The sequence below is a fragment of the Lutra lutra genome, chromosome 7 (assembly GCF_902655055.1).
Source record: "Lutra lutra chromosome 7, mLutLut1.2, whole genome shotgun sequence".
NCBI lineage: Eukaryota > Metazoa > Chordata > Mammalia > Carnivora > Mustelidae > Lutra > Lutra lutra.
Window position 1 is genome coordinate 55,361,500 of NC_062284.1, and position 13,898 is coordinate 55,375,397.

General features: G+C 33.3%; 1 protein-coding gene across 3 annotated transcripts in view; it reads right to left on the reverse strand.

Annotated features, from left to right (window-relative positions):
* Nucleotides 1–13,898, reverse strand: part of DPH6 (diphthamine biosynthesis 6) — a 183,380-nt gene that overhangs the window by 33,328 nt on the left and 136,154 nt on the right. For all 3 annotated transcript variants that reach the window (XM_047737960.1, XM_047737959.1, XM_047737961.1), the window contains exon 6: nt 7,008–7,069. In XM_047737960.1, coding sequence (XP_047593916.1) covers nt 7,008–7,069 — 62 coding nt within the window. The remainder of the gene's footprint in view (nt 1–7,007; nt 7,070–13,898) is intronic.

A 13,898-nucleotide genomic window follows, 5' to 3' on the forward strand; every position in this document is an offset into this window, starting at 1 on the left:
CACAGTATGGTGCTTAGTAAGCATTTACTAAATACACCACTTTACTATAAAAGTAGACAAAGCACATATTTGTTGAAGACCTATTTGAGAGTACGAACTTTAACAAACATTGTAAAATATCAAAAAATAAGAATACTTTTAAGAACATTTAAGGAACAGTTCTAAACCTTTATAATTTGATGCAACTCTTATATATTAAAATTCATCTACTTTTTTGAACAATGAGAAAATAAATAGTCCTGGGGGGAAAACTGACAAAGGATAAAATAATTTTAGACTCCATTTGTTCACTTATCAGATGATAATTTTGGAAACTGCAGATGTTTAAGAAGCAATAACTATCATTATTCCATAGTTAATTTAGAGTAATAAATGTACAATCCTTAAAGTACTTTTTGACCCAGGAATAATATTCCTAGGAATTCATATGAAGCAAGTAATAATCAGAAATGTATAGGAAGATTTATTAGGAAAGATCATAATTGTAACATTGTTTATAAAAATTTTAAAATAAGTAACATTGTTTATAATAATTTAGAAATAACAAATATTTCTAACAAGAGGCAATTCATTGAATCTGTCATAATACATTCATATGTAGGATACAAATATGATGGAATCCACACAGCCATTAATTAATGCATTTTCTAAGTATATTCAGTTAGGTGGGAAAATAAATACGACATAATGCTAGGAGAACAAAGGACACAAACTGTATGTACAGTCAAACCTAATTATGTAAATAAAATATGTACAACTATTTAACTATGTGAAATTGTGTGAAAAACTCTTAGGAAATAAACCATTACAGAGTACACCAACATGTTAGCCATGTGGGTTACAGGACAGAAAAACTATGCTTTTTATACTTCTCTATAACTTTATTATATCTCAAATTTTCAGCAATATGTAGGTACCTTATGTTGTTTTTTTCTAATTACAATTTATTTGTATACTTTATCCCCCTTTATTCCCTCATCACAGGCCAACACTTAAAAGTATTTAATGTGTAACTTTTGTCTATGTCTTTGCAAATATATTATTATTTTGTGTGCCTGTATTTTTAATTCCTTTCAATGTTACTTTTACTCATTCAACACTTTGCTGCTATGTGCACAATGAATGTACTTTTCTAACTGCAGACTTAGATCTCATAACATGCACTCACCACATTTTAACTATCTGCTCTTCCAGAAATGGACATTCATGTTCCTCCAATAACCCCACCACCATCAAAAGTAACCCTGCAACGACTATTTTCACTAATGTCCCCTTATGGAATTTAAGCATCTCCTCGCATCTGTATTTTGTCTTGAGATATTCTTTTCTACATAGTGGTTCTCCATAGATTTTACCATTTTTCTGTTAGGATTGTTACCTACACGTTGATATATGTCAGTTAACAATCTCTAGTTATAGTGTCTACTCAGTTTTGTTTTGTTTTGTATTTTGTAAGGTGGAAGAATTGCAGAATTATTCTTCAGTAATAGCAAATATTATTCATAGTATTAAGCATTGCTAACACTTATTGAGCACTTAGAATGTGCCAGATGATAAGCTAAGCACCTATTGTTATTACTTTCATTGTATTATGTGGAAAACTAACTAGACCAACATTTGAGGTAAGCAGTAGCATTGGGGTCCACACCTGGCCTCCTGGGTACAGAGTTAACTTGCTGATTGCTGTCCTATGCTGCCTCTTACTTCATGTGATCTGAATGAACTATGAAAAGGACACTTGCCCAAAGTCTCCACCACCTCTGCTACCAACCTGTCTGTCATTCTCACAAATAATATTAATTTCTTCAAGGGAAATCACTGTAATACACAAAAATTCCCTTAACTGAAAAATATTAACTCTTGGATACAATAATATATTAAAGGATTAATGTAGCTAAAATAACATTACATTTTGCAAGTGATGTTTGCCCACATTACACAAGGGGCACCTAACAGGTGGTTCAGGATACCTGAGGCAGGTGAACAAAATGGGTTCTTCTACTTAACCCCTTCTTCTCCCACCCCTACAAGTTCGAAGGTTCTCTCCTTTTGAATTTCTTGACTATTCAGGAGAGTTGTGTCAACAAGTTGAAAAATGAATATGTAGTTGATTTTTAATCTCATTTAATGAGTTAATGACATTTTTCATAAAGATAAGGACTTATGTAGTCCTTAAAACCTGATATGTCTTAGGCAATGATGGAGAAGACAGAGTCCTAGAAAATAAGTTTAAAAAATAAAAAACAGCCATCCCCTCTAAATGCTGAAAGAAGATGAGAGTTTGACAAATGACTCATTTGCTTTTATACTAGAATCATTGTGCTCTGAATATATCAGGCAATTGACTGAGTCTCCTTTATGAGCATATGTAAAAATGAAAGGAAAAAGAGAAAGCAAAAAACCTGGGTTAAAATCTGGGTTGTGTCAGAAAACTGTTATACATGTAGTGAGAAACAAATTGGCAACAAATTGGTGTAAAAATTGATTAGGCACTCACTTGATAGAAAGCTCACGTACACACAGATTAGACTATGCAGAACAGAAGCCAGAGAAAAAAAGACACTCTAAATTGTTTTGCATAATTTTCTATAACTATCAGGAAAAATAATTCCTGTTCAAAATATGCAATTAGCCATTAATATTCAATCTTTCCCTTTTGAGCAATTTTTTACCATTCTGAGAAGCTACTTGTCAAAATCAGCAAAAATAACCACAGCTAAATCCTATAGTAAAATCTCTTCAAACATTGCTTCTGTTCTTTCTTCTCTCTCCTTTACTCCTGCAACTCCAGTTACAGGTATGATAAATTTCTCTCCCTTACATCTCATAGTTTTCTCTTTACTTTCCATCCTGTTTTCTTTGTGCTTCAGCCTGGATGGTTTATATCACCCTATCTTCTGGGTCTTTAATTATCTATACAACTCTATCAAATCTACTGGTAAACTCATGTATTGTGTTCTTAATCTCAGGTTTTGCATTTTAAGTCCTAGAATTCTATTTGATTGACTTATATAGATTCCAAATTGCCCCTAAAATAGTTCATCTTCCCACCCAATGCCACAGTCATCTGAAAATTTGATCATATGGATCCTCTGACACCGTTTCTAGTGTATGTGTTTTCTCTTGTTTTCAGTTATCTCATTGGATCTCCTCATATGCTTGGCCATATCTGATTGTCTGCTGAATTCTGTGTAAAATGTTTTAGAGATAATCTGAGGCTCTGAATCATGTTATCTTTTTAAAGAGAGAAATGGGCAATACGAGGAGCATGAGATCACTTCAATTCAGTCTAAAGTTGATATGATTCAAAGCTGGATATAAGTATTTGCAAGGGCTGGACTATTTCTGGTTTGCCTCTAAGCCCTAGGGTATAACCCATTCAGGAGTTGACTGGATACCTGGAGGGTTAACCAGGTTTTATTTTCTTAGCGTTATGAAGCTGCTGAAAGTCCTACTCAGCTTCTCAGCTGCAGTTCTCTCCTTAACTTCTTGGTATCCCTGTATCATTTTTTGAATCAGAAAATGTCTTAAGGGGATTTAGAGGCTCTGTTCTCACTGGAATTCTGGCCCCTCAAATTTTCTCATTTTTTGTAATTTCCTAATGCCTTCCAAAATTATTTTTGTTTTACTTCCATGCAACTATTCTAATTGTTTTAACTAGGAGAATTGGTCTGATTTAAGTTATTCCACCACACCTGAAAATGGATGTCTTCAATGTCTATTGCAATTTTAAAAACATACAGACATTCTGACCCAGTATTTCCATTCTAGGATTTTATCCTACAGATAAACTCATACATGTCCTAAAATATATGTACAGTAATGTTCACTGCATTATTTGAAATAGCAAAAGACATGAAAGAAAGCAGTAAGGAATAAAGCCCATCAATAAAGAAGAGGCTCAATATATTATCCATATAGTGAAGTCACAAAACAAACCATCTGAATCCTTTTGTGTTAAAGTGGAAGATGGAGAATGATGTACAGTATGTTCTAATTTTGGTAAAAATGAATAAACACATGCATATATATTTACATATGCAAAGAAAGTTTTTGAAGAGATACCTCACAACAGAGAAGAGTGGTTATTCTGGGAAAGAAAATTGGGGGGCAGGTAGTCAGTGGAAGATTTTTCACTATTTGATAGTGTTTAAATTTATTTTTTACACATTACATGCTTTAATGTTATAATAAACCACTAGAAAAAAACAGATAGCATGAGAAGTGCTATAGACTGGGAGTCAAAGAAGAAAATGGCAGCTGAAAGGAGGTTTATTTATTTATTTATTTATAAAGGTTTTGTTTATTTATTTGGCAGAGAGGGAGAGAGAGAACACAAGCAGGAGGAGCAGCAGGCACAAGGAGAGGGAGAAGGAGGCTCGGGAGCATGATGCAGGGCTTGAAGAGGACCCTGGGATCATGACCTGTGTCAAAGGCAGATGCTTAACCAACTGAGCCATCCAGGCACCTCAAATGAGGCTTATTTAAGCTAGAGTTTAAAGCTTAGACTTTCAGACAGATTGGATTTAGTTGAGTGAGGGAGAGAAAAGTCTGCAGAGAGGGGGAGTAGAACATGGAGGTACAAGGAAGTAACTCAGTTTAGGGAAACTATTAGTAGTTCTAAACTCATGAAGGATAGGGTGGATGTAGGAGACTGCCTATCTTACAAGACTCTTTTTCCTCAAGGGTAGATGGAGAAAAACTAGGAGAATGTGGCATCACAGATGCTGATGGAAGCATTTTAAGGAGGAGTGTTTATAATGAACAAATAAGGGCTAAGAAATGTTGGTTGGGTTTGGTAAAATGGAGATCATGCATGATCTTTGTCAGAGCTGTATCCATTTAGAAGTGGAAGGAGAAGCCAGGCTCCAGGTACATGAGGCATCTGAGACATGAAGAAGCGCTGACAATCAACATGGATAATACTCTGAAACTTTTGGTTTTGAAGCAAAGAGAAGTAGCTAGAGGAATAACTAGAGTGGAGGGAAGGAATCTTCAGAATGGGAGAGATGGTGCATGTTTCAATATGATGTGAAAGAGAGTAAAGAGAAAGAGGAGGAAGCTATTGGAGAGGGTGAGTGATTGCTGCTAATGGGATCCAGAGAACAGGAAGGGGGTGAGCCATATGTGGGAGGAAGTGCTCTTCTCCCAGTTACAAGAAGCAACAATGTGCCTGGGTGCCAGTAAGTTAGCAGGGGTGGTGCTCAGAGGCAGAGGAATTTCCAGGGTGATGGCTTCCATTTTCTTTGTGAAGAAACAAACCATCCACTCAAAAGTGAGGGGAATGGTGATGGGACTGAATTTAGAGGAGAGTAGAGAAGGAATGCAATAGCCATTATGGAGAATGGGTAGATAATTTTTCCAGAGAAATATGAGATTGCCTGGCCATACTGAAGATTGAATAAAATGATTTCTGCAGTTTTTGTGTTTAAATATTCTATGATAATATCCAAATTAACTCATAATCAACATCATGGCAATCCCAGGCCTTATACGCCTATTCTACAAAGAACCTCTACATACTGGATACCTGAACTCATAACTTTAAATTTATGGAGTAGCTTACAAAAAGCTCTTTTGCCAAAGCCCCAGTTTCTCATTTCTGAAGTTCTCTTTCTTTTACCCCCATAAATTTAATTTCATTATTTACCTACATTTTTTTTTCAGAAGCAAAATTTAATCTGATGATAGGGAATAGCTATGAACATAGATGTAATGTTGGCCATAGCACAAATTGCTGTGAGAAAAGTCCTGTCAGAATAACGTAAAAAGCAACCATGTCCATTAGGTTGATTTAAACAAGTGACACTAAATTATCTAGAAATCAAATATAATTTGTCACAATTATATGCTCATTTCATTTTTATTTTTACTATTTGTCCTGGATATATTAGATGATTACTGATATTTAGTGAAAAAGAGATGCCATTTCAGGGATTTCTAAGCGTTTGGTACATATTGATAAAACATAAAATAATCAAGTGCAAATAACTGAAAGAAGATCCAAAGACCATAAAGTTAGTAAAGAAGGTAACTGCCAGCACATCGCAGTAATTGTATTAATATCTAGAGACAATGTTGATAATTTTTTTTTTTTTAAAGATTTTATTTATTTGACAGACACAGATCACAAATAGGCAGAGAGGCAGGAGGAAGCAGGCTCCCTGCGGAGCAGAGAGTCTGATGCGGGGCTCAATCCCAGGACCCTGGGATCATGACCTGAACTGAAGGCAGAGGCTTTAACCCACAGCCACCCAGGCGCCCTGACAATGTTGATAAATTAAGAGAGTGTGAAGGGAACACGGTAACTTACTAGAGGAGTTCAGTTCTTTCATAGAAGCAGGGTAATTTTCATTTTTTCCATCATAATTGTGAAATAAAATACTCTCATCATTATACTCCTTTAGTTGTCACTGGCATGTGAAAGCATTTGCCCCAAATGTTCATAAAATATAATAATAACAGTTAATAGAAAAAAAATAAAAATAACTAAATCTTTCTTTAAAGCTTAGAACACATTAAGGATTTGACAATGACATGGGTCAAATGGTTGTTATTTGAAACCTTAAAATAATTTTTTTGCTACTCTGCAAGTTAATTTCCTAATTGGTAAAAGAGAACAGGTTAGATTAGATCATCTCTAAAGGAAGTTTCTACTCACATTTCTGATTGAAAAGCATCTAATCACAGAGACTATCAGCTACTTTAGGAGTCTAGTACTTCTTATATAGCATACAATGTCCATGTTAATTAAAGAAACCTGACAGTACAGTTTCATTTTAGGTATAGCTTACTTCTTTATTCAGAGCAAGAAACTGATAATGATTTTCATAATTAATTTCAGAATTTTCATATCCATTAGAAGTTGAATTTTTTTCACAAAACTATATCATGAATGTTATCAGAATTTTTCCAAAATAAAATTAATTTTATAACCATCATATCATGGCCTTATCTTTTTTCTTCCTTTAGATGCCTATATTTTGAGAAATAGTATAAATTCTTACCTCTAAGAGATAAGGTTCCATTTGATCCAGGGTTTTTCCAAGATGCTTATCTGGATCTAAACCTGCCAAGAAAGATTAAATTTTTTTTTTAAAGATAATTATCAGATTGGAAGACACATTTCCCTCTTCCCTTTGCCTCTCCTTGCTTAGGAAACCAGTATATGTATATTTCAAATTGCTTTGATCCTAAAGTAAAATGTATTTGGCTAGTATTTACTTTTCTATTCCCCTTGGAATAGGGGATTTTCTTGCTCCTGAAAAATAAGTTCCATGCCAAATCATTTCATTGCACTGTGTCAACTTCCAGATACATTGTTTTAATTCATTTTTGAGCAATTGTAATTTGGATGGAAAAACAGGTATCATTTCAAAGATAGGACATTTCTGTCCTTGGTATTTTAATTATTATGGCTATTTTATTCATGGATAATAGTGAGAATTTTCTTATGTATTCCTGTTTTATCTAAACTTTAAAATTCTAACTTAGAGAATAAGAGTAGAAAATAGAACGGTAGGCCCTTATGCCTATATAATTAATTCACTTCATAAAAGGACACATATATGGGCACAAATAATTGTATTATCAAATTAAATGATGTTTCATTTCAATGACCATTTGCATGATAATGTTTTCTAAGCAAAGATAGAAACAACTCTGAAAAATCATTATTGTACCAACAGCATGTGTATAATCTTAGATAAAGATGTTCTTTATAACTATATAGTTCTTTATAACTATATAGTTATATAGTAGAGTTGATATAGGTGATAAGGCATAGGCAGACAAGTATGGGCAATAAACTCTTCCCACATACCAGAACTAACTTGCCAGGGAAGAAAAAGTCACATACCACAAATCTGCTATGAAATGAAAGAATTCATTTTAGATATTACATCCATAATATATTTAGATATTTACATATGTAATGCGTGTATTGACTTAGCCTCATTTAAATGAATTGTTTTTATCTTTTACTGGTTTAAATTATTTAGCTATTAATTACACAAACTGATCAATAATTTTCTGCTTCTAGTTGGATGCTTTTTTTGGTAACATGTTATTTGTTATATCACATATGAGAAGAAGGGAAGTCAGGCCAAGATCGAAAACTCTTCTGCCACTGAGTATTTTTAGGTGAAACTCAAAGCAAACAACTCAGACCTATAGCACTGGACAGACTTTTTGTCTCACCTCTCTTCACAGCAATCTTATTCTCATGGTGTATTCACTAAAATTAAAATTTCAAGGAGATGGGTGAACATTTAGATGGACCAATCACTGACTCTGTCTAGTTCCTCTACTTTTATCACAATTTAGCAATTCCATATTTAGAATCAGTAAATAAATGAAATACTTTGAAAGAAACACCCATGTAATCACCACCCAGATTTAACAAGTATTAACATTGTGCCATATTTTATCTACAACATTTTTTTAAAGAAATAAACATTACCAACACAACAGAACATCACAGTATATCTATCTACTCTTAATCTACAGCCCCTACACTTCTACATGGTAAGTACTCTTTTGAAGCTGGTGAGTTACTAATTATACTTTTATAATTTTATTACAAATGTATGTATCCAAACACTATTTAATACTGTTCACATATATTAAATTTTTATGTGAATGATATAATCTTTAACTTGATTTTTTTTAATTCACATTGTTAATGAGATTAACTTATATTGATTGCTGTGGCTCTGGTCCATTCATTTTTATTACTGTATTCTATTCCTTTATATGGATATGCAGAATTTAATTCTACATTTTCCAGTAGATAGGTATTTAGGCACTGTGTTGTTTCTAATTTCTGTTTTGCCACAAGTACTTTGTACGCTGCAGTAAATATGGTTTTATGTGAAATTACCATGATAGAAGAAAGTATGTACATATAATTGTATGTATTATTGCAATATATGTGCATGAGCACGTGCGTGTGTGTGTGTGTGTGTGTGTATAATCTTCAAGTCTATTAGATATTGCCAAATTGCTCTCCAAAGCAGTATTACCAATTTGTACTTCTACTAGTAGGACATAGAATTCCTATTTCACAATAGGAATAATGCAATATATTGCATTAAATAATGCACAATATTAAATTATGCAAAATAATGCAAAAATAATTTAGTGGTGTCAGAATTTTAAAATCTTTGATAATTGATAAGTAAATAAATAACTAAATAAATAAAGTTGTTTTAGATACTTATTTTAATTGTCATTTTCTGATTATTATTAAAAGTAAGCACCATACCCAATACAGATGGCTTCCCAGGTGAATTCTACTAATATTTAAAGAAGAGTTTAGAAGAGGAAGGAAAACTTCCAAATTCATTCTACAAGGCCCACATTACCTTGATATTGAAAATCAGATAATTAAACTACAGAAAAAGAAAACTACAGGCCAGTATCTCTGATGAGCATAGATAACAATCCACAGTAAGATATAAGCAAACTGAATCCAACAACACATTTAAAAGAAAAAGTCATTCACCATGATCATGTGGGATTTATTCCAGGGACACAAGGGAGGGTGGTTTAGTATTTGCAAACAATCAACATGATACACCAAATTAGCAAAAGAAGGAATAACAGCTGTATGATCATATCAATAGATGCAGAAAAGCACCTGTCAAAGTACAATCTTCGTTCATGATAAAAACTCAACAAAGTAGGTTTAGATATGGTTTCACTTACTTGTGGAGCATAAGGAATAACATGGAGGACATTGGGAGAAGGAAAGAAGTGAGTTGGGGGAAATTGGAGGGGGAGACAAACCATGAGAGACTGTGAACACTGAGAAACAAACTGAGGGTTTTGGAGGGGAGGCAGGTGGGGGGTTGGGTGAGCCTGGTGGTGGGTATTAAGGAGGGCACATATTGCATGGAGCACTGGGTGTGGTGCATAAACAATGAATCTTGAAACACTGAAACAAAAATACATTTTAATAGTTATTGTGTCAAAAAAAAAAAAGGAACATAGCTCAACATAATAAAGGCCATATATGAAAAACCCACAGCTAACTTCATTCTCAATGGTGAAAACAAAGCTTTTCCCCTAACATCAGGAACAAGACAAGGATGTCCACTCTCTTCCCTTTTATTCAACGTAGTACTAGAATTCCTACAGCAGTCAGGCAAGAAAAAGAAGTAAAAGGCATCCAAATTGGTAAAGAACTAAGTAAAACTTTCATTATTTGCAGATGACATGATAGTATTAAATATAGAAAACTCTACAGATTCTACCAAAAAAACATGCTAAAACTGATGTATAGATTTAATAAAGTTGCAAGATACAAAATTAATACACGAATAATGTGCTGCCTTCCTATACACTAATAATGAGATAGCAGAAAGAAAAATTAGGAAAATAATCCCACTAAAATAGCACCAAAAGAACAAAATACCTATGAATAAACTTAACAAAGGAAGTGAAAGACCTATACTTCAAAAGCTATAAATCGATAATGAATGAAATTGAACATGACACAAACAAATGGAAAGATATTCCATGATCATTGATTGGAAGAACCAATACTGTTAAAATGTTTATACTATCTGAAGCAATCTACAGATTTAATGCAATTCCTATCAAAATACCAGTAACATTTTCCACGGAACTAGAACAAATAATCCTAAAATTATATGGAACCACAAAAGACCCCAAATAGTCGAAGCAATCTTGAGAAAGAAGAACAAAGTTGGAGGTATCACAATTATGGATTTAAAGATATACTACAAAACTTCAGTGATAAAAACAGTGTGGTACTGGTACAAAATAGGGTTATATAGATCAATGGAACACAGATCTATAGTTACACAGATCAATGCACAGAAATAAACCCACACATTTATGGTCAATTAATCTATGACAAAGGAGGGAAGAATAAAGAATATGCAATGGAGAAAAGAAAGTCTCCAACAAATGGTGTTGGGAAAACCAAACAGCTACATGCAAAACAACGAAACTCGGCCACTTTCTTATACCATAACAAAAATAAAATGGATTAGACCTAAATGTGAGGCCTAAATTTATAAAACTCCTAGAAGAAAACATAGGTAGCAATTTCTTTGACATCAGGCATAGAAACATTTTTCTAAATATGTCTCCTAAGGCAAAGGAAACAAAAGCAAAATCCAACTACTGGGATTATACCAAAATAAAAAGTTATTTGTATGGTGAAGGAAACCATCAACAAAACAAAAAGGCAACTACTGAATATTTGCAAATGATATATCCAGTAAGGGGTTAATATCCAAAATATATAATTTTCAAAACTCAACACCAAAAACCCCCACAAATAATCTGATGTAAAAATCAGTAAGAACCTGAATGGATTTTTTTTTTTTCCAAAGACATACTTATGGCCAACAGACACATGAAAAAAAGCTCAACATCACTCATCATCAGGGAAATGCAAATTAAAACCACAATGAGGTACCAATTTACACCTTTTGGAATGACTAAAATAAAAAACACAGGAATGTAAGTATTTGTGAGCATGTGGAGACAAAGGAACCCTTGTGCATTGTTGGTGGGACAGCAGACTGGTACAGCCAATGTGGGAAACAATATGGAAGTTCCTGAAATATTTATGCTTTATGTATTTGAGAGCTATGTTATTATGTGCATATATACTTGCAATTTCTAAAGCTTTCTGATAAGATTATTATTCCTTTTATCAACAAGTAATGACCTATTCATCTCCATATACCTTCATACATGATTTTTATACTATATTCTACTTACCAACACTACAACACCATCTTTATTTTGTTAACATTTTACTGGCATATATTTTTTCCATAATTTATTCTTGAATTTTCTGTGTGTGTGTGTGTGTGTGTTTTCATATGCCATTTATCAACTACATATAACTGGATTTTTAAAAATTTTATCCTGTCTTATAAATACAACTCTAAAGAACGGAGTTTAATCATTTTACATTTTTAACATTTTATTCTATCATCTTATTATAGATTTCCTGTTTTACTAAGCTTTATACATATTTGTTCCTTTGGTATTTTCTGCCTCATGCTGTACTGAAAGGATTTTTTTTTTTTAAGATTTTATTTACTTATTTGACAGACAAAGATGACAAGTAGGCAGAGAGACAGGCAGAGAGAGAGGAGGAAGCAGGTTCCCTGCTGAGCATCGAGAGCCCGATGCGGGGCTCGATTCCAGGACCCTGGGATCATGACCTGAGCAAAGGCAGAGGCTTTAACCTACTGATCTACCCAGGTGCCCCTGAAAGGATTTTTGTCTGTTTGTTTTCTCTGCTGATTAGGAAGCTATAGACTGAATTTCTACTCTTTTAGTAATCACTTGTAATTTTAAAAATTCATTCAAAGCCTACATACATTTAAAGCCTAAATGTATTATCTAAAAGTTATGAATCTTAGAATATAAATTTAACAATTTGTTTAGCACCCTTTTGACTAAGAGAAGTTAGCGTGTTTTCACTAGATACTAAATAAGCCCCACCATTTCAGTTGCTGCTACTGTGTTAACTTTTAGTTGCATCCTTTTGTGAAGAAAAATTAAGCCCACCAGCATATTTTACAATGCCTTCTTTCCCAATTGTTTCTCATTCATTTCTCCTGGAAGTTAATCTATTTCTAACTGAAATCCATTCTTTATTTTTTTACTGAAGATCTGTGAGTGGTAAAGTCTCAGGTTTTAGATGGCTGATAATGTTCTATTTCACTCTCATCATTATATAATAGTTTAGTTGTAACATATTACTTCTTCAGAAATTAGTCGTTCTTAGTAAGATTTATACTGTCAGTCTAATAATGATTCCCATATAATAATTTTTCTGCCTTTTCTTCTATTTTTTTCCTGAATCATCTATTACACAAATATTGTGACTTCCAAACTATTCTGCATATTTTTAAATTGCTCTTAAAAATTTTTTTATGTTGCTTTTTGGGTCAATTATTTTTTTCCTGGTTCATTCATTCTCTTTGACTTGGCTCACCTAGAGTTTATTCTGCCCACTGAACTTTTTATTTTTTAAGTGACTATATGTTTCACTTCCAATAATTCTAATTTGTTACTTTTCATGTCACCTTGTTGCTGTTTCACTGTGATTTCTTTTTCTTTTTTTTTTTCTTTTTAAAAATTTTTAAAACATTTTATTTATTTATTTGAGAGAGAGAGAACACAAGCAGGGGGAGCAGCAGGCAGAGGGAAAGTAAGCAGAGGGAGAAGCAGGGTCCCCGCTGTCCCTGTCCATGAAGGACAATGTTCTTTATTTTTCTAATTGATTGCTCTTCCTTTAATGCATGTCTTATTTTTCTTTATCTCTTTGAGATTCTCCCTCATATGGGGCACTTTCACTCTCTGTTTACCCCAGGATTATAATCTCCCAACTGCTTTTGCTTGCTTCCTAACCCTTTGTATTATAGCCCCCTGGTTCAGTCCTGCTTACTATTGTGTGTCTCCTCATTTCTACTTCACAGAGATGTTTGTAATGTTTTCTAGGACAGCTATGTCTTTCATACTTTCTTCATATATTCATATAAAGCATGAAGGTGCAAGGCCAGGATGAACGGAAGTCACTTTTTATCTTTCCTTCCAATTCCTTCTTATGTATCGGTCAAACAACATAACCTATCTCACTCAGCATTTGGGTACACATCATTAAAATCAAAGTCACTTGATTGAATCTAATAATTTATGTTTTGTTTCTTTATAAGGATCTGGGAATAAATAAATTCCTGTCTAAAAGTCATGAAGGGAATTTAAGAGCATATGGTTTTACACAGATAAGACTGGGAGATCAAACTGATGATCTTCCCATTTTTCTTGTAGTAATCTTTTAATTCATTAGAGAATCATCAAGTCTCAGTTCTGAACTCTTATCATGTAGAAATAGCTGTTGC